The sequence below is a fragment of the Mixophyes fleayi genome, chromosome 4, assembly GCF_038048845.1.
Source record: "Mixophyes fleayi isolate aMixFle1 chromosome 4, aMixFle1.hap1, whole genome shotgun sequence".
Taxonomy (NCBI): domain Eukaryota; kingdom Metazoa; phylum Chordata; class Amphibia; order Anura; family Limnodynastidae; genus Mixophyes; species Mixophyes fleayi.
In genome coordinates, this window is record NC_134405.1 from 52266007 (window position 1) to 52284383 (window position 18377).

The 18377-nt window shown below is 39.9% G+C and overlaps 1 protein-coding gene across 1 annotated transcript; it reads right to left on the reverse strand.

The window, feature by feature from the left end:
* Window positions 1-2039: 2039 nt before the first annotated feature.
* Window positions 2040-9746, reverse strand: LOC142151408 (uncharacterized). The gene is made up of 2 exons (XM_075207013.1): window positions 9623-9746; window positions 2040-4823 (listed from the first exon to the last, which is right to left on the reverse strand). The coding sequence occupies exon 2, from the start codon at window positions 4781-4783 to the stop codon at window positions 3509-3511; it is 1275 nt and encodes a 424-aa protein (XP_075063114.1). The 5' UTR covers window positions 4784-4823; window positions 9623-9746; the 3' UTR covers window positions 2040-3508.
* Between the last annotated feature and the right edge of the window lie 8631 nt (window positions 9747-18377).

The following is an 18377-nucleotide window of genomic DNA, read 5'->3' on the forward strand; positions in this document are numbered from 1 at the left end:
CCCAGCATCTGGTGATGTCTATGCGTTCCAGACTTCAGGCTGTAATTGACTGCAAAGGATTTGCAACAAAGTATTAAAAAGTGAAAGTTTGATGTAGGATTGTTTAGTTTGTCCCATTACTTTTGGTCTCTTAAAAAGTGTGAGGCACATATAGAAACCGTTGTAATTCCTACACTGTTCACCTGGTTTGGATGTAAATTCCCTCAAATTAAAGCTGAAAGTCTGTTGTTAAAGCACATCTTGTTTGTTTCATTTCAAATCTGTTGTGGTGGTGTATAGAGCCCAAAATATGAGAATTGTGTCGATGTCCCAATATTTATGGACTTGACTGTATATCTGATATAAGATATGCATAGAGATGAGTAAAAAGTTTCAAATTGTTGAGGCCAGGTGGAAAATGTTACAGGACACAATTGGGTTTTTAAAATGCCACTTTGATCACATTTCCAATATCTATTTCTACTCAAATTTTTATTTACTTTGATTTGGTAACATTCAGACTGATCCAGTATCAATTTATTTGATATGGCCATGTGAAATGCTAATATATGGTTACTGGTGATGTCTGTCAACTAAGATGTAGCTATTGACGTCGACTGTTTTCCTGAATGCCCTAGTGGCTAATATACGATTTGCTCCGAATATCTCCAAGCCCAGAAATTCTAGGGTCTCTTTACTGTATTTGGAGTTAAAAATCAAGCCACTTTTATTATTATTTAAGTAGATCAGAAATCCAGTGTTTCTTGTCTAATGTCCCAAATGAACAGTATATCGTCAATATATCTTTTCCATAGCACCAAGTTTGCACCCCAGTTATGTCTGGACCAAATGCATTTCTTTTTCCAATGGCTCATGAAGAGATAAGCATAGCTGGGGACAAAGCTGATGCCCATAGCTGTGCCCCGTTGTTGCTATAGTAATGACTGTTGAGCCAAAAATATGTTCTTGTCCGAGTTTACCATATTCTTTTAAGAAATCTCTAGTGCTTGCTAATTCTAACTCATGGTCAATCACCATGTACAGCAATATAATGTCACAATATGTAAGTGCTAAAGTGTCAGGCTGGTGTCACATACAGAGAAAGATTTCTCACTGTCACTATCTTGAGATGAGGTTTGTGTAAGGTCAACTGCGGTCTTATCATAGATGTGTCATAGATGTGTCTTGTTTTATTATCTATTTGAGATATGTTGATAAGTTAACCTCATATTAACATATATTGGTGTCCCTTTGGAATGACATTTATCCAATTTGCTTTTTTTTTGGGGGGGGGGGGGGGGGGGGGTGTGGATATAGCCTAACAGCTTTTCTTTTCATGCCGTGTTTATCTCTGAGGTATTTTAATTTTTAGTATCTATGATAGTGTTTTCTTTCTTATCTAGCCTGTTCTTGACCAACGTAGTTAAATCCAATGAATTCCAGCTCTTGATTATATGAGGTTAAGGCCTCCTCTAGTTTACTTACTTCATTTTCCAAATTGCTTTTATCTTGTTTGTGCTGGAACGCTTGAATAAACAGTCATCGAAAATGTCCTGCCAGATTTAAAAATGTCGGATTGTCCTTATTGTGTGTAGAGATTTTAGTTAGTTTTGACCCCTTAGGGATGATTTTTTTTCTAAGCGGTATTCCTTTAACGTGTATACAGCCCACCGTAGCCTAGTTTCTTTTGTTAATAACTTCTCAAATCTTAAAAAGAGATGACAAAACTTTAGTCCTTCTGATTTCCAAGTGATGTAGTTTATGTCTTTTACCTTGTTTTGTCTATTGATCATGGTACCCAAAGGATCAGTGTAATTCATATTGCTATCATTGGCGGATAGGCAAGGTCAGTGGTGGTTAGTGCAGCAGGAACAAGTGGATAATAAAAACAACATAAAAAAAAAAAAAGAAAGAGATCTGCACTCTAAAGGGAACACCACTATTTATGTTGCAAAAGCAGCAATGTTTACAAGGTAAAACCTGCGCTTATTTCCTATATGAAAAGTAATGATTGAATGTAGTTGCATATATATAGCATTAAATCAATTATGTCTAAAACATGCAAATACCTATATATAACTTGACTTGGAAACACTAACAAAGGTGTTAAGAAAATCAGATATAAAATTGAGGAAAGGGGATTAAAAAATACATAGTGTCCCTCAAATAGAAGACCATTGGTTACCAGAAGTCCCATGTAAGGTCTCAGTCTGTCCTCCTACCATCTCCCAGGACTCAAGGAATAAAATCACTAATGACCGAGATACAGAAATGCAAGAAGAAATGTAAAGCCATTGATTTTTATGGATGGTTGATGACAAAACGTATGCCTCAAAATATCAATTTGAGCTGTGCTACCTATAATTCTCACCCTCATCTACTTTCATGTACAAACAAAGATGACAGTGTTGATCCATTTACCAGAAAAAAATCTTTATTCTTACTTCCATGACTGGTTTTCATAGCTCATAGCCAACTCACAAAATTAAGTTTATATATTCTTCTTATTAACAGTATGTTGCAATTACAAGTTGAGTCTATCATGAGGTTTTGCGAACTGAATCAAAGTAAATATTTGTTCTAAGTCACAGTCATGGTGACACAGTGGTTAGTATTGCTGTCACACCAGCCATGAGTTCAATTCCAGCCAGGGCCCTATCTGGTTGGAGTATGTATGTTCTCCTAGTGTTTGTGTGGTATTCCTCCTGGTGCTCCAGTTTCCTCCCCACTCTAAAACATACTGGTAGTTTACTGTGACAGGTTGCTGGGATGGTCGCCACCTGAAGATATATTTGGAAAACTGCAATAATTAAAGCCACTAATAAACACAAGATGATGAGAATTGCCTGCAAAATGACAACGCCATATGCTCAATTTCATCTGTTTGATAAGCAAAACACATTTGTATTAAGAATAATAATTACAATCTATTTATCAAGAAGAACGATTGCATCAGTTCAAATAGATGATGCATGTGATTGGCCCTGTATCTATTTTACAGTCATTGCACACTATTTTAGACTTCCCTTTCCTCTAACAAAAAGGGGTCACTAAACACAACAGAGCTGCCAACCAACAGGCTTTAACTTTTATTTCCTGATAAGTGCTGCGAAAACCCAAAACTCCCTGCCGGTGAGTACTGTGTGCTGTTTCTCTTTGTAAATGTAATATGACAGGATGTTGGATACATCATAGGTTGTCTTAAGGAATGAGACATAGTAAACTAAAGGCATATAATACATTCCTGTTTGTTCTTATTCCCTAAGATAACACAAAATCCAGCAACAAAGTGGTTTCAATGCACTTTCCATAAAAGCCCCACATCTTCTCATCCATTGGTAGATTTGGTTAGGTAAACAGATAGCAACATATTCAAGACGACTTTCATTACAAAGTTTTAAGTTAAATGAAAACGTCCAATATTAAAGGAGATTTGTATAAAATTCGGTAGTTCTAAGCAGTCCCCCCGTCTACTAGCAACGGTGTCTGATCTGCCAATATCAGCCATTTGATGATCAATAAGCTGTGACTACAGTATATCTCTCTCAACACATGCAAAACTTTTCTCCTCTTGGTGAGTCCTCTTATGTGCTGTAAGAGCGGTGTTCTGGATGAAGGACATTCCGCACGTCCCACATACATATGGTCTCTTCCCTGTATGTGAGGTCTCATGCACCGAAAGACTTGAAAGGCACTTAAAAGTTTTGTCACAATCTATGCAGGCATAGGGCTTGTCTCCCATGTGAGTTCTCTGGTGGATAACTAAGCTGGAGCCCCGAGTGAAGCCCTTTCCACATTCTGGACAGGAGAAAGGCGTCTCCCTTTTATGTGTTGTTTGGTGTCTTGCAAGGTAGGATTTGCGGGTGAAGGATTTCCCACAGTTGGAACAGATGTAGCATTTAATCCCTTTGTGGACTCTCTGATGTTTACATAAGCTGGAATTACTCGTATAACTCACTCCACACTCCTCGCAGGTGTACAGACGAAAACCTGTGTGCGTCTTCTTATGCTTCACGAGGCGTACACCTCGTGCAAAACTCTTCCCACATTCCCCACACACGTAAGGCCTCTCGTTTGTGTGGATTCTTTGGTGGACCACCAGTGTAGATCGATCCCGGAAACTCTTCCCACATTCAATGCATGTGTATGGCCGTTCGCCAGTGTGACTTTTATAGTGGGTTACTAGAGCAGAGCAGCAATTGAAGCTTTTTCCGCATTCAGTACATTCATAGGGTTTCTCCCCAGTATGTGTTCTCTGATGTATCACCAGGTTTGAACTTCGTGTGTAACTTTTGCCACATTCCATACAGCTGTAGGGTTTCTCACCTCTGTGGTCTCTTTTATGCCTTGCTAGCGTTGAGCTGTGGTTAAAACTCTTCCCACACTCTAGACACAAGTACAGTTTCTGTGGCTTCTCATGTGTTGTTGGTTTGGTTTCTTTTGGTTGATCTTTGATAGATTTTCGGCAGTTGGATTGAGGGTTCTTACTTTGCTGTGCTCGTCTGGTCTTCCTTGCTTTCTGCTTCCTGCCACCAGCTAAGTCTTCTTCTCTTCGAGCTTCCGCATCAGTACAATTTTCTTCATCTTCTTCATCTTCTAATTCTTCCCCTTTATCTTCTGCTACATCATCATTTTCATTTTCTGAGTATAGGTCATCATCTTCAGCATCCTTGTCTCCATCATCATCTGAAAGATTTTCTTGAGTCACTACTGCAGATGACTCTGTCTCTTGAAGGTTTGCTGGAATGGTGTCTGCCCAGCTTTCCTTGTTCTTAAATGGTGAAGGTGTATCCTTATCTACCATGTTCTGGTCAAAATGCCACTTATCAAAATGTAATGCTGGCCTAAAGAGAACATATAACAAATGTTAATGGAATTTTCTCCACTTTATCATATAAGCGATGTTGAACAGAAAACGCCTTTCTTTCAATTAGATTATTATTATTTATTATTAATTTTTATTTATAGGGCGCCACTAGGTGTCCGTAGCACCGTACAGGGAAAAAACGAAATTACAATACAAGGTGAGACAGCACAGTACAGTAAACAATAAGCAAAGTAACTCCGTGAGCTCAAAGCACAGCTAGAGGCGGGGGAGGGGAGAGGGGAAGGTCCGCATACAAAGGAGCCCAAGAGGGAGGGCACGGATGACAGGGAGACCCCCAGAGGGGAGAGGAGGAAGCGAGAGGGGACGGGGGGGAAGAGGGTTCTCGAGGAGAAGGGCAAGGTAGCTGGAGAGCAGAGTTAACAGTGGTGAAGACAGGAGGAGAGGTGACCCTGCTCAAAGGAGCGCACAATCTAAGGGGTGGGGTAGACAGACAGAGAGACACGGGGGAGAGAGGGAGAGTAGTAGTTTTAATAGTTAAAGTACATAGAGAGTACAATTATATCTGATGAGTGGCACTGCCGAGCACATGCCACATGGCACATCAATCTTGCTTTTCAGATCTAGCTGCACTGCACCGCCCTTGTAATACAATAGAATAGTAGGAGTTAGTGTGGCGCTAGTCAGCACTTTCTCCACGGTTTGGTTCAAAGTGGAAATTTAGAAGTGGTGGTATGGAAAATGTAACGGGAATGTAAGTGATTGGAATTTAATAGTTTTACAATGAAGGCAGTAGGAGAAGTGGCGGTATAACACACCACCGTGAATACACCCACTTCCATCACCGGTATTAGGTTTAGTAGTAAATATTCAATTGACTGCTGACTTTTACAAAACATAACAAAGTAATGTTCTGGAAAACAGAAAAATGGGTAGCCACAGGGATATTGGCTTCTCGTTCCATTAAAGGAATGGTAACCTCAACATTGTTCTCGCTTTATTTGTGTCTTGTGCAGAAAAGTTACTGTTAAAATCAGTGGCTGAAGTGGAAGTTTAGTAGCGAGGGTATAAAAAATACAATGGGAATTTAAGTGAATGGAATGTGAAAGTTTTATAATGAAGGCAGAAGGAGAAGTGGCGATATGACATGCCACCGTATACACCTCCGCTTCCACCACTGGTTAAAATATAATAATAATAAGAAGAAGAAGAAATAATATTGTCTGTATCTATTGTAATATCTGTGGTTAAGACAACTCTGTAGGAGGTAATGAGTTTGTTTACACACAGTAAGGAGTCTTAAGTGATCAGAAAGGGAAGGGGTCAGGCTGCTCCCTTCCCCCTAAGCAAATGTCTGATGAGAAAGTAAAGTGCTTCTGCCTACATCTGAGAACTGGGGAGTTGCAGATTGAGGTGGTGGTGGAAGTTTTAAGTGCCCATATAGGAGAAGTTTTTATTTGTAAAGACAACAATAACAATGGTAGTGCTTCAAATGGGCTGTGTCACTATCATAGAACGCACTATTAGCCTTTCTGTACTAATGTTATTTCAATATATTTATTTACAACGCTATTCATATATAACATGAGAAAGATTTTTTTTAAAACTGGGTAGAGTGCTTTTGACCCTTTCAATGCTTGTCCTTAACACTGTAGGGTGTATTCAATTGACTGCAATTTTTTTCTTTTAACACCACGTTAATTCATTTTAACGTGGTTTTCACTCATCTTGGAGCGAGTTAACCTTAGCCGCTATTCATTTCAATTTTTAACGCACCTTTTTTTTTTGCTTAAACGGTCCAATCGCGCTCAAGTAGAAGATCTATTGAAAGTATAGGGTGGGTGAGAGGCAGCCACGTTAAAAGTAGGGATGTGCACCGGACACTTTTGGTGTCTCGTGTTTTGGATTCGGATTTGCTTGAGGTTTTGGGTTCGGATTTGTTTCGCAAAACACCTGACGAAAGGTTTTGGTTCGGATTTAAGGTTTTGGATTCGGATTTATTTTGAAAAAAACATAAAAAGTGCTAAAAAACAGTTTTGTGTTTTTTTTTCCCACTCCTACGCTATTATTAACCTCAATACCATTCAATAACAATCATTTCCACTAATTTCCAGTCTATTCTGAATACCTCACAATATTGTTTTTAGGCCAAAAGGTTGCACCGAGGTAGCTTGAGCACATAATGGCAAAAAAAGAGGTACAAGATGGAATTGTTCTGGGCCCTCCCTCCCACCCCTCGCGAGATTCGACGCGAGACTTGGACGACAGAGCCTCGTTTTCAATTTTTTGCCCGCCGGAAATATCCGAACAGTGCTCGGATCCCGTTCGGATCCGCACTGTTCGGGTGGGTTCGGATTAGCGGAATCCGAGCCCGCTCATCTCTAGTTAAAAGCTATTTAATTGGTTTTTTAACACGGCACGTTAAACAGGCCAATATGCTGTATTATCTCGCACCTCTTTGGGGTTTGCTAAAAATAAAAAACATAAGAAAACTATTTGAAATCATGTTATAACGAAAAAAAAAAAAGATAAATTATTTTTATTAGTAATGCATAACTTGAAAACCCCATAAAAAATAAAAAACACAATAATAATTAATTAATATATTTATGTATGTTTTTTTTTACTAATACGTATGTACTAATGTGTTTTGACATGGTATAGATGATTGTATAGTAAAAAATAGTAAAATAAAAAAATATGGCAAAAGAAATTACTGTACGTAGATATTATAAAATAGAAAGGTTGTATAATGCAATCAAATGTATGCAAATGTATGCCAATGCATTTTTTTTTTTATACATGACCGCGTTAAACCCTCTCCTTCACTCTCCTAAAAATTTGCAAGCACCAATGATTTAAGCGCGGGGGCGGCGTTACCTGTTTCTCAATTGAATTGCACGTTTTATACACGGTGTTAGCTAAAAACAGTCGCGCCAGCAGGTCAAACCCATGCGGGTATTTTTTTCTTTTTAACCCGGCGGAAAAAAAACAAAAAAACTTGCGGTCAATTGAATTCCCCCCTAGGAGTTCAAATGGGGTAAAACTTACCTTAATGTCCCCAACTGCTGGTTATTGATGGTTGAAGCTAGAGTGTGGGGGGAGGCCTTGATGACATCTTCAATCCTGGCCCCTCCCATCCACTACACCACATACTATTCTAATGAGCCAGGGGATTGGTGAACGGCATAAATAGCGCTATATTTCCCAAATCTCAGCAACCACAGACGCAGGGATACCCTCATTTGAGTCCCCTGATAAGTTATTCATGTGTGATCACCAGAGAATAATCCCTACACAGAAGAAATTATTAAGAAGTCAAGGGATGGGGAGGATCTACACCATCCTGGCATCAATAAATACAGGGGTACCCTCATTTCAAATGATGTGAATACTGCCACAATCCTCCTTTAGCTATCGCCATCGTGCTTTTTATTTCAATAAAACATTTTTTCAATTGCAAATTAAAAAAAAAATACTTGAATCTGTTTTTTACATTGTATTTATTTTTACTTCATTAGTGGAGTGTGTATTCATAAATTGATAAGCCAGGTCAGTCATGGGCATAGCCCCTCAGACTGTCACAGAAAAGTGTCTCTCAGCTACCTTGGTGATATTTTATTGATAAATTAAGGCGAGAGGGCTGATTTTCCTCAAAAGAAAATCACCTTTGGTCATATATATAGACCCATTAATCACCAATACCGGTCTTTATAATAAACCATGATGGCAGCTGCCAGGTTTCAAAGAGAAACAATATTTATCTGTTGCAGAAAAACTACTGCTAACAGGACAGGTTATATAATCAACCAAAGTTAGTAACGTTGTGATATATGGCAGAAATCAAATAAATTATAATATGTAGCTTACTGAAATAAAGTGTACGGATTTTAATTATATATTAACCAAGGATTGTTTTGTCTAAAATAAAGTCCTACTTGGTGTCTTTAATTTAGTAAAAGCAACGTTGTGTCTCTGTGAACTGTCAGTTCTGTTTAAGTGGTACATTTATCAAGCTGCAGGTTTGAAAAAGTGGAGATGTTGCCTATAGCAACCAATCAGATTCTAGCTGTCATATTGTAGAATGTACTAAATAAATAACTAAAATCTAATTGGTTGCTATGGGCAACATCCACACTTTTTCAAACCCGCGGCTTGATAAATTTACTCCTAAGGTTTCCTTTGGTTTCCAGGGGAAATCTTACCTAACTATGGTGCACATGCAATGACCCCCACCTTTGAATCTGTGATATATGTTCTAAAGTAAAGGTACCAGGAGGGATCTCCCAGAGGATGACATGATCTACTGGGCTAAGGATTTTAGTTATATAAAATGAATTGAGAATCTGTATACATGTTAGACCTAAACTAAAAGCAGGATTACCTAATCAGTGTTTAACATATATTATGACTGTTCCTTCTGCATATGCTTATTTTGGAGAGTTACTTTTTAACATAATATCATAACATTTTAACATTAATATAAGTAGCTTACATAAATATTGCTCTACAAATTGCTAAAATGCATGGTACTGCAGAACTTACACTTTATAATGAGGAAAGACACAGAGAACATGGGAATAGGTGTTATTACAACTAATAGCATGCTGTTAAGCCTGATGTGTAATCATTTACCTAGATGGGTCTCTGTTTTCAATATACATCTACACAGGTAGGCTCTATGAGTGTTCCCTTAAGTACAGAACAAGCAAATGGCAATACTAATAACCACACACTACACCTCACAGCATGCAGTATAATGGCATGCAGGAGATCAGTACATGTCCATCTAGCGATCAATCTCTACAATGATCGTACCTGGCAAACCTGCGGTGTCTTTGTGTCTGTCTCTGGGGGATGGAAGCTATTCAGGCCACCACAACCCTGAGCGAGCGCCTGGCATGCTGGACTTTGTAGTCCACTAGCTATTACTACAGATGACCCGTAACTAAAAAAGAACTACAACGTCCAGTAGCCACCACACCCCTAGCAGGAAAGCTGCATCCACCCAACCAATCAGCGCTTAGCTCACACTCGAGGCTTGGCCCGCAGATGAGGCTCACTGTGATAGATTGGTGCTGCAGGGTTGTGGGGATGCTTGTTCATCACAGGGATAGTGTGCAGAAAATGAAGATTTAAACTATATAATATAATCTGAAGAAGGAAAGTGTGTGTGTCTTCATTTGTACTTTTTTTTTTTTGTTACAATCTATTGAAGCTGAAACGGTGCATGTTCTATTTATGATATATAGTTTATTTAAAGAGGGAAATTCCCTCTGAAAGGAATGCTGTAGACGTGGTCTTGCTTTGCAGAAATGGGCATCTGAACATAGATCTACTCTCCTAGTACTCAAAGATAATTTTGTTTTTCCTGCACTGACTGAGAAATGACAATACTGTTCAACAATTTAAGCATATATTTTACATGGTATTCCTGCCTGTTTTCTCTATCATTTCAGATGCCCATAGTGAAGCATTTTAAAAGAACATTAAAAGTGAATTTTATTGCGCTATAGGAAACTTTATTTATATACAGTATGAAAGTGAGATGTTTGCAAAAACATCTGCTAAAAGTTTAGAGAAATCTAGAGGGATGAAAATGTATCTGTGACTCGGAGGACGTTACCCCCTAGTCATTTACGGTCCTTCCTCCTCCTCCTTATCGTGCAGATTCCACAGACTCAGCATTCCCTTCCAGCTGAGTACTTGTATCCATTAGTGGCTATGCTGATCGTAGACTTGCATAAAGCACTTGTGGTTCAAGATGATTACAAAGTGGCAATTAACCACAATTTTTAATTTGCTATCTCCTTACTGACGCATTTCTTCACCTATCATAGTGCAGTATAGTGTATGATGTACAAGTTTATGGGGCAGCACAGTGGCCTAGTGATTAGCACTTCTGCCTCACAGCACTGGGGTCATGAGTTCAATTCCTGACCATGCCCTTATCTGTGTGGAGTTTGTATGTTCTCCCTGTGTTTGCCTGGGTTTCCTCCGGGTGCTCCGGTTTCCTCCCACACTCCAAAAACATACTGGTAGGATAATTGGCTGCTATCCAAATTGACCCTAGTCTGCCTCTCTCTCTCTGTTTGTGTGTGTATGTTAGGGAACTTAGACTGTAAGCTCCAATGGGGCAGGGACTGATGTGAGTGAGTTCTCTGTACCTCTGCGGAATTAGTGGCGCGATATAAATAACTGATGATGATGATCATGTTTTGCACCAGTTCTTCATAATTGTCTGCTTTGTGGTTATCCAGGAAGTTCTTGACAACTGAGACATAACTGCGCCAGGCAGAAGCCTCAACACCAACATTTTGTGACGCTAGAATCCTTGATAAGTTTACGAATTTGAGGGCCATCAAAGATTCCAGCTTTTAGTTTTTCCATACTTAGTTTTGCAAACCTTATGGGCAGCCTAAGACTTGTCTTGGTCTGCAAACGCCGCGCCAAAACATGCGAGATAAGCTTGCTTTACAAAGACTGATGTTTTTTCTTGGTTTTTGCAGAGGGTATTCGCCACAAATGTAGCAGAATGCATTAGAATTGTTGAAGCAGCCTCTTTGTGAAGAACTCATATTTCTATGGAAAAAAGCACCAATAAAAATAAAGTTTATATAAAATGATATTGCCGCGTGGGCGTTGTAGATAAAACAAGTTTTAGCATTAATTGACTTTATTCTTACTTGAAAAACTCTGTGTATACAAATTGTCACTACAACCACTCCGTATACAACGTGACTTATTTACACTGATTGCATGTAAACAAATATATTACATGGATGAGAAACAAGAAAAACAAAATAGACAATGCGAACCGCTCAACTTTCATCTGACTGCTGGTTGGGTGACCAATCACTTATATACAGAGGGAGAATATTCTAGAATGATTGTAGAGTGAACACTTATTATTTCATTATTATTATTACCATTTATTTATATAGCACCACTGATTCCGCAGCGCTGTACAGAGAACTCATTCACATCAGTCCCTGCCCCATTGGAGCTTAGTGTCTAAATATACACACACACAGAGAGAGACTAGGGTCAATTTGGATAGCAGCCAATTAACCTACTAGTATGTTTTTGGAGTGTGGAAGGAAACCGGAGCACCCGGAGGAAACCCACGCAAACATGGAGAGAACATACAAACTCCACACAGATAAGGCCATGGTCGGGAATTGAACTCCTGACCCCAGTGCTGTGATGCAGAAGTGCTAACCACTGAGACACCGTGCTGCCCCACTTAGAATATTCACGTGTCTCACCTTCTAGAATGTTCTGGTAGATTTCCACTTGCATGCGTTATGGCTAAGTTCCCTATTAATTAAGGATATCCATTATCTCAAGAACTAGACCCAATTAAAAAAAAAACCACAAAATATCCTAAATTCGTTCAAATACCCTAAGCAACTAAAAATCTTGTGAGGCAGCCACCTGGGCTGAAGCAGAGAGAGATTTTAAATCTTAAAGGGGTGGTTTGCATAGATGTATACAACAGAACACAATTATTTAACACTTAGAGGTAAATTTCACCCAAAACTAAAAATGTAAGGAAGTTACGTGGAAAGATTTGGGGGTATATTTACTAAACTGTGGGTTTGAAAAAATAAGGATGTTGCCTATAGCAGCCAATCAGATTCTAGTTGTCACTTATTTGGTACATTCTACAAAATGACAGCTAGAATCTGATTGGTTGCTATAGGCAACATCTCCACTTTTTCAAACCCGCAGTTTAGTAAATCTAGCCCTTGGTCTATGTTGACTGCACTGTGACCATTCCAGACAGCGACCAAAAATGGAGCAAGCTGGATTCAGCTTCCAACCAGAGCTTGACTAATTGCAGTGAGCTAGAGACAAGGGGCAGACGCAAGTTGCGTTTTAAAAAAAGAGCACAGAATTTCTGCGAACGTCCTACCATATTCAAATCAAAATGTATCTCGATACGTATATTTTTATTTGAATCTGGATATAAGTATGCTCTGCCTAAATGTTAATTGCTGTATATGGATAAACACAACAGACTGCAGGATATGCACAAGCATCTGTTCAATAGAAGGTCATATCTGGACACAGAATAAAAAAATTAAATGAACAACTCTTAACAGTATAATCATTAATATAAAATGGATTTAAAAAAAAAAAAATGTTTACTTTTTTTTACATTAAATACATACATTATACTTGTAGTTTGAATACAAAGCCTATGCCGTGTCAGTCATCACTATCAGTCGGCACTAGCACCTGCCCTGTTGCCGGTGTAATGATACGGCTGAAACCAGGCGTACGTGCGAGAAATACAAACCTTGAATCGGCCATATCTGCGTTGGCACATCTTTACCGTGCATGGCCTTCACTCATCCCCCCCTTCTCTCCCCTGTTCCACCTCTCAATCTGTAGGCAGTCGTAAGCGACCTACGACTGATTTGTGTTCAGACATAAATTGCGTTCATTGGTGTAAAGTGTGTATCTGATCATGCCCACAGCTATTTCACACAATTTACAGCAAGCAAACGGACTTATGTCTAAACATAGATCATGAAGACGTTTCTCAGGGATCAATAGATCACTCTTTTAAGATCCATAGGGGTGCAGAAATACTCGCTGGATCACAGTACGTGAGGGTCCAATGGCAATTAGCGGTTAATTGAATCCCTCCTAAAAATGCTTTTGGATTAAAGCTTCATCATCATTTATTTACATAGCGTCAGCAAATTCTGTAGCACTTTACAATTGGGCACAAACAGTAATAATACAATACTGGGTAATACATATAAAGAGGTAAGAGGGCCCTGCTCAAAAGCTGACAATCTATGGGAAGTTTTCCCCTTTAAATAATTTATAACAGGATGCTGGAGAGTCATCATCATCAAAGAAAACTTTATATTATGCAGTTATAATGCTCACTTGTTCCCGCTTGGGGTACACTGCGCGCACATGCAAAGAGGACATCAACGGGACGCTTCTCTGCCCCACCTGTCGGCAGTCAACATACCTGAACATCAATTACCTCACTCACCTATCAGGGTTCAACATTATATATATAATGCAGCCTCTGGCACCAAGATGGTGCCAGAGTATTGGTTCACCCACCGGCTCTAGTACCTTGTTCTATAACCTGAATCTGCTCCTGTTGTGACCCGGCTATCTCCTTTAACTTCCCTTTGGATTACGTTTTGGTACCTTGCTGCTAGTTCCGGTTTCTGACTTTTGGTTTGCTCTGACTATTCTTCGGATCTCTCCTTTGTACCTCGCTATTTGGCTGGTTCTGACATGGATTGATCGACTACGCCCGTCCACTTCTGTCGCTACGCTGGTGGCTGTCTCAAAGAACCGAGACCTGCGCACTCTCTTGCAGTAAAGCCCAAACTCCCTTGCCGGAGTCCCTGGTGAACACCAGGGTGCATTAGACTCCACGCCATCCTGCTCAGCAGTGCAAATACCGGCTAGTGACTACTCCTTGGCATTAACCCAATTGTAATCTTGTTGAATGAACTGAAGTGAGCAGTTCATGTAACATCTTAAAACTCCGCACAATGAAGCAGATCTGTAAGGAGAACTTGGTCAAAACATCTCCAAGCTCCTGCGTAGCTAAACAACAGGTACAGGAAACATCTGCTTAAGTTCCACATGTTCTAGAAAACATGCAAATGGTAGATCAGTGTGAGGAATATTTCTACTTCTTTTCCAAATTATTTTTTTAATCAGATTCTATTTGTCAACTAATACAAACTTAAGATCAGATAACATTTTTGATCATGTTAATGTAGGAATGCATGAACAGTACCTAGCGAAAGTAATCAGACCCTTGAGAAACTCTCATTTTACTGAATAACAAATCATACACTGAAATTTTGTTCTCTGATATTTTTATTTCAAACATTGAAACTGCAAATTAGTTTATATATGAGACTGCTTTATGTTACAGAAACATTGAAATACACTGTTTGAATAGGTATTGAATCCCTGTTGATGCTCTTATATTACACTGGGGACAAACAATTATTTTTTAGAATAAACTTTCTAAAAAGGAAAACCAATCAGATTCTAGCTATCGTTTATCTAATACAGCGATGGGCAAGGGGCTGCCCTCGAGCCTTCACCTGCGGCCCCAAGCTTTTTCCTGGTTTATTCTCAGATGTATAAAATGCCTGCTGATATGTTATTACAGATAGGTATCTCATTCTTTAATTAAATGTATTGTTTTAACTTATTACTGTGATTATGACTAATGCAAGGCCTCAAAGTGTTTCAGATTGTCCATCACTAATCGAGTACATTCTAGAAAATGATAGCTAGAATCTGATTGGTTGCTACAGACAACACCTCCACTCCTCTTTTATAGAAGTTTTAGTAAATCTACCCCGAGCTCTGATACCAGTGTATAGTATATTATTTATATTAATTATAAATAGCAGAGGTTGTCCAGAAAGAGAACATCTACTCCTTTAAGCTGCATCCATTGTACTTTTACATGTTGATTGTACATGCTTGCTCTCTCATGTCCAGTAGATGGCAGCATTGTATATGTTTTCCTCTACATAAACCCACAAATTTAGAAACGTAGCTTATTTTTCTCTCTCATATAATCAGCAACATCATGTTATCAGTCAGCCAGGGGTTCTCAGGGGTATATTTACTAAGCGGCCCGTCCAATAAACCCTGATGGCTTTGTCTTTAATAAAATTGCCAGTTTAAAACAATGACGGCAACCCGCCGTCAATCAGCAGTTTGTCGCAACCTCCACTTAGTGAATATACCCTTCAGTGTCATAATAAAACCCTCAAACTTTTTGATGTAATCAAATTTTTTTATCTAATTTTCGGGAGTCACCCGGACATGCCAGGAGAGTTGACAAGTATGACTTATGTCAAAGAGCTATTAGGGAATACAATACAGTTCCATCTGACTAGTATTCAATGCAGACTCTATTCTAGTGACTGACGAACTATACAGAAAGCATTTTAGCAGTGGCGGATCCCCCCCCCCCCCCCCCCCCCTAGCAGGGGCTTGCTGCTGACGGCTGCTCTGATTGTGTTTTAAACACAATCAGAGCAGCGGGACAGCACACTGCCAATGCTGAACGGACCTACACATACTGTGCAGCCGTCAGCAGCTTTAGAAATTAGAAAGGGGGGGCCTAAATCGCCCCCCCCCCCTAAAATTGCCCCGGGTAGAGCAGTTGCCTAGATCCGCCCCTGCATCTTAGTGACCAATATACAATACAGAGAAATGGGTAATTCCACATCACCTGATCCAATATTTATTTACTTTTTTTACCTGAAGTGTCCCAATTTTGATTTCATTCATCATACTTAAACGAACATCAAAGCTTGAATTTTAAGTTTTTATCTCATGTAGTTTTTTATTTATGAGAGTTTGAAAATAAAAAAAATCCACAAATTTTGTGCGCACAAAACCTAATTTTCTCAGGCCAGGATCGAGATATTTCAAGAAAACAAAAAAACATTTTGTTCAGAACTTATCATGCTTTAATTTGATATACCACATGAATAGGTTTGAGGAAGTTAACATTTCAAGGTCATCGACTTAAAAGTTTGAAAACCGGTCTAAAAAACATATAAACTTTGCATTGAGTCCTTGCCGTATTAAGATTGTGTATATCAAATTCAAAGCTGAGATTTCAATGGGATCTTATAGGGGATATTTGTAGTCATTTTTGTTTATAATAACGTGAAAATTCCTGATTTTGCGCTATATTGTAGTTAAATATCAAAAATATTTAGCAATTTTTTTTTGTCCTTGTTACTTTCTTGATTTTGGCACTGATTTTATTCATAAATTGATTTCATCACCTAACATTATAATGTCTCCCATTAATCCCGCAATCTCGTTGTGTCTTCATCAATCCTCCATATCACTGTGCCACTCAGCAATCGCCAATATCTTCATATTACATCATCCATTTCCCTCTCCTGTCCTCTTACGCTGCCGGACGCCTCCTCTTCCTTTCTGACACCCTTGGTAACCACCGTCTTCACACCTTATCCAGGAAAAACAATTTGCCACTTGTCTGATTTTCTACAATACTCCATATTTTTCATTTTCTCTCCCTGGGGGTGATTACAGGGCAAAACCCTGATTGGCTGGTTCCAGTATTTTAGGCAGGGAGGGCTTAGCCTACCTGCCGGTTATAGCGTGAACTTACCCTGTTGCTGACCTGGTCTTGTCCTGTTCCTGCTTGTCCCAGTTCCTGTGGATACTCTGCCTGTTTTTATATTGGACCTGATGTTGTGACCTTTGCTTGTACCTTGGACCCTGCCTGCTTGCCTGTGGCCCTGACCCTTTGGCCTGTATCTTGGACCCCGCTGTTTCGCTTGTGACCCTGACCTTTGGCGTGTTATCTGACCATTATACCTTGCTTGTGACCCCTGACCTTGGCTTACGTCTGACCATCCGCTACCATCTACTTAGCCTCCCCTGGCCTGCCCCTGCGGTATTGTATAACAAACTTGCACTACGCTAAGAGTTAAGTCCTGGGGCCATCCAAGTACCTGTGAGCACATAAAGCTGCTAAAGGTGAAGACCTCTGTCATCTGTTCTGCAAGTTAGTTATCAAACCGGCAGCCTAACACATTTCAACAAGTTTAATCCATCTTTAAAGGTGTTATGTGGTTATTTATGTAGAATTTCACCCCCGACCAGTTCCGATCTTGGATGGTTCATCCATGAGGCACGCAACACAGTCTCGCTTTCCGGGTAACCAGCATGTCTGTATAAACCTCATCAGGTGTTTCTCCACAGCCTGGACCTCCTCTCTGTCCCAGGATTTCCTCCGCACTTCTTTGCAACCTGAAAGGAAGTAGAGTGGTCCATTATGGCTCCGCAAAATACAGAGAAGGCAAAGTTCTTCAGCCTAGCAAAACTGTGTGCTACACCTACCTGTGGAAGCCATGGCTGGGCACTGGTTCCGTTTTGCCAGGTCCATACACCACCTCTCTTCTGACGTGGAAGTGTCGTCGAAGCGCTTGGTCACTTGTCCCTCTGTCACGGGGGATTGCTCATCATTCGCTTTGTCGCTCTGTAGCTGGGCCAGTTCTGAAAAGAAATAGATATGTAAATGACCGAGGTAAAAGTCAAAAGCACACATCAGACACCAGATTTTCCACTTACCGTCCGGATCAATGTGCATCTCGTCCAAATTCTTGCCTTTAAATTCGGACAATCTCGAGAGCCATTAACAGTTTGCTGATTTTGGCGAGTTGGAGGGTACCTCCTGGGAGGCGGTAATACTGCCGATGCACCCTGATGTCGTGCCCAAGGAAGTCTCCCAACTGACCAAGTTCTGTGTCATTTAGATTAAGGACCTTCGAGAGAGTGGCAATGTGCTTTCAAAGCTTTGTGGAAGACAGCGTGTGGGAATGCTTGCCCCACACTCTCAGGCAAACAGTCGTATCCAATTGGAGCCTCTGAAGTGTGACAAGGCAGCTGGTCTGGCGAACATGTAGACATTTTGGCGATCCACTCCACATTTGTCCCGCTTTCTGCGAGACGTTCCATTGCAGCTTGTCAGCAGGATGGGGACTTTTCTCCCTCGTTCTCCTTGGATTTC

Coding starts and splice junctions, on each gene's coding strand:
- LOC142151408 (XM_075207013.1), bottom strand. CDS start 4,783: ATGGTAGATAAGGATACACCTTCACCATTTAAGAACAAGGAAAGCTGG.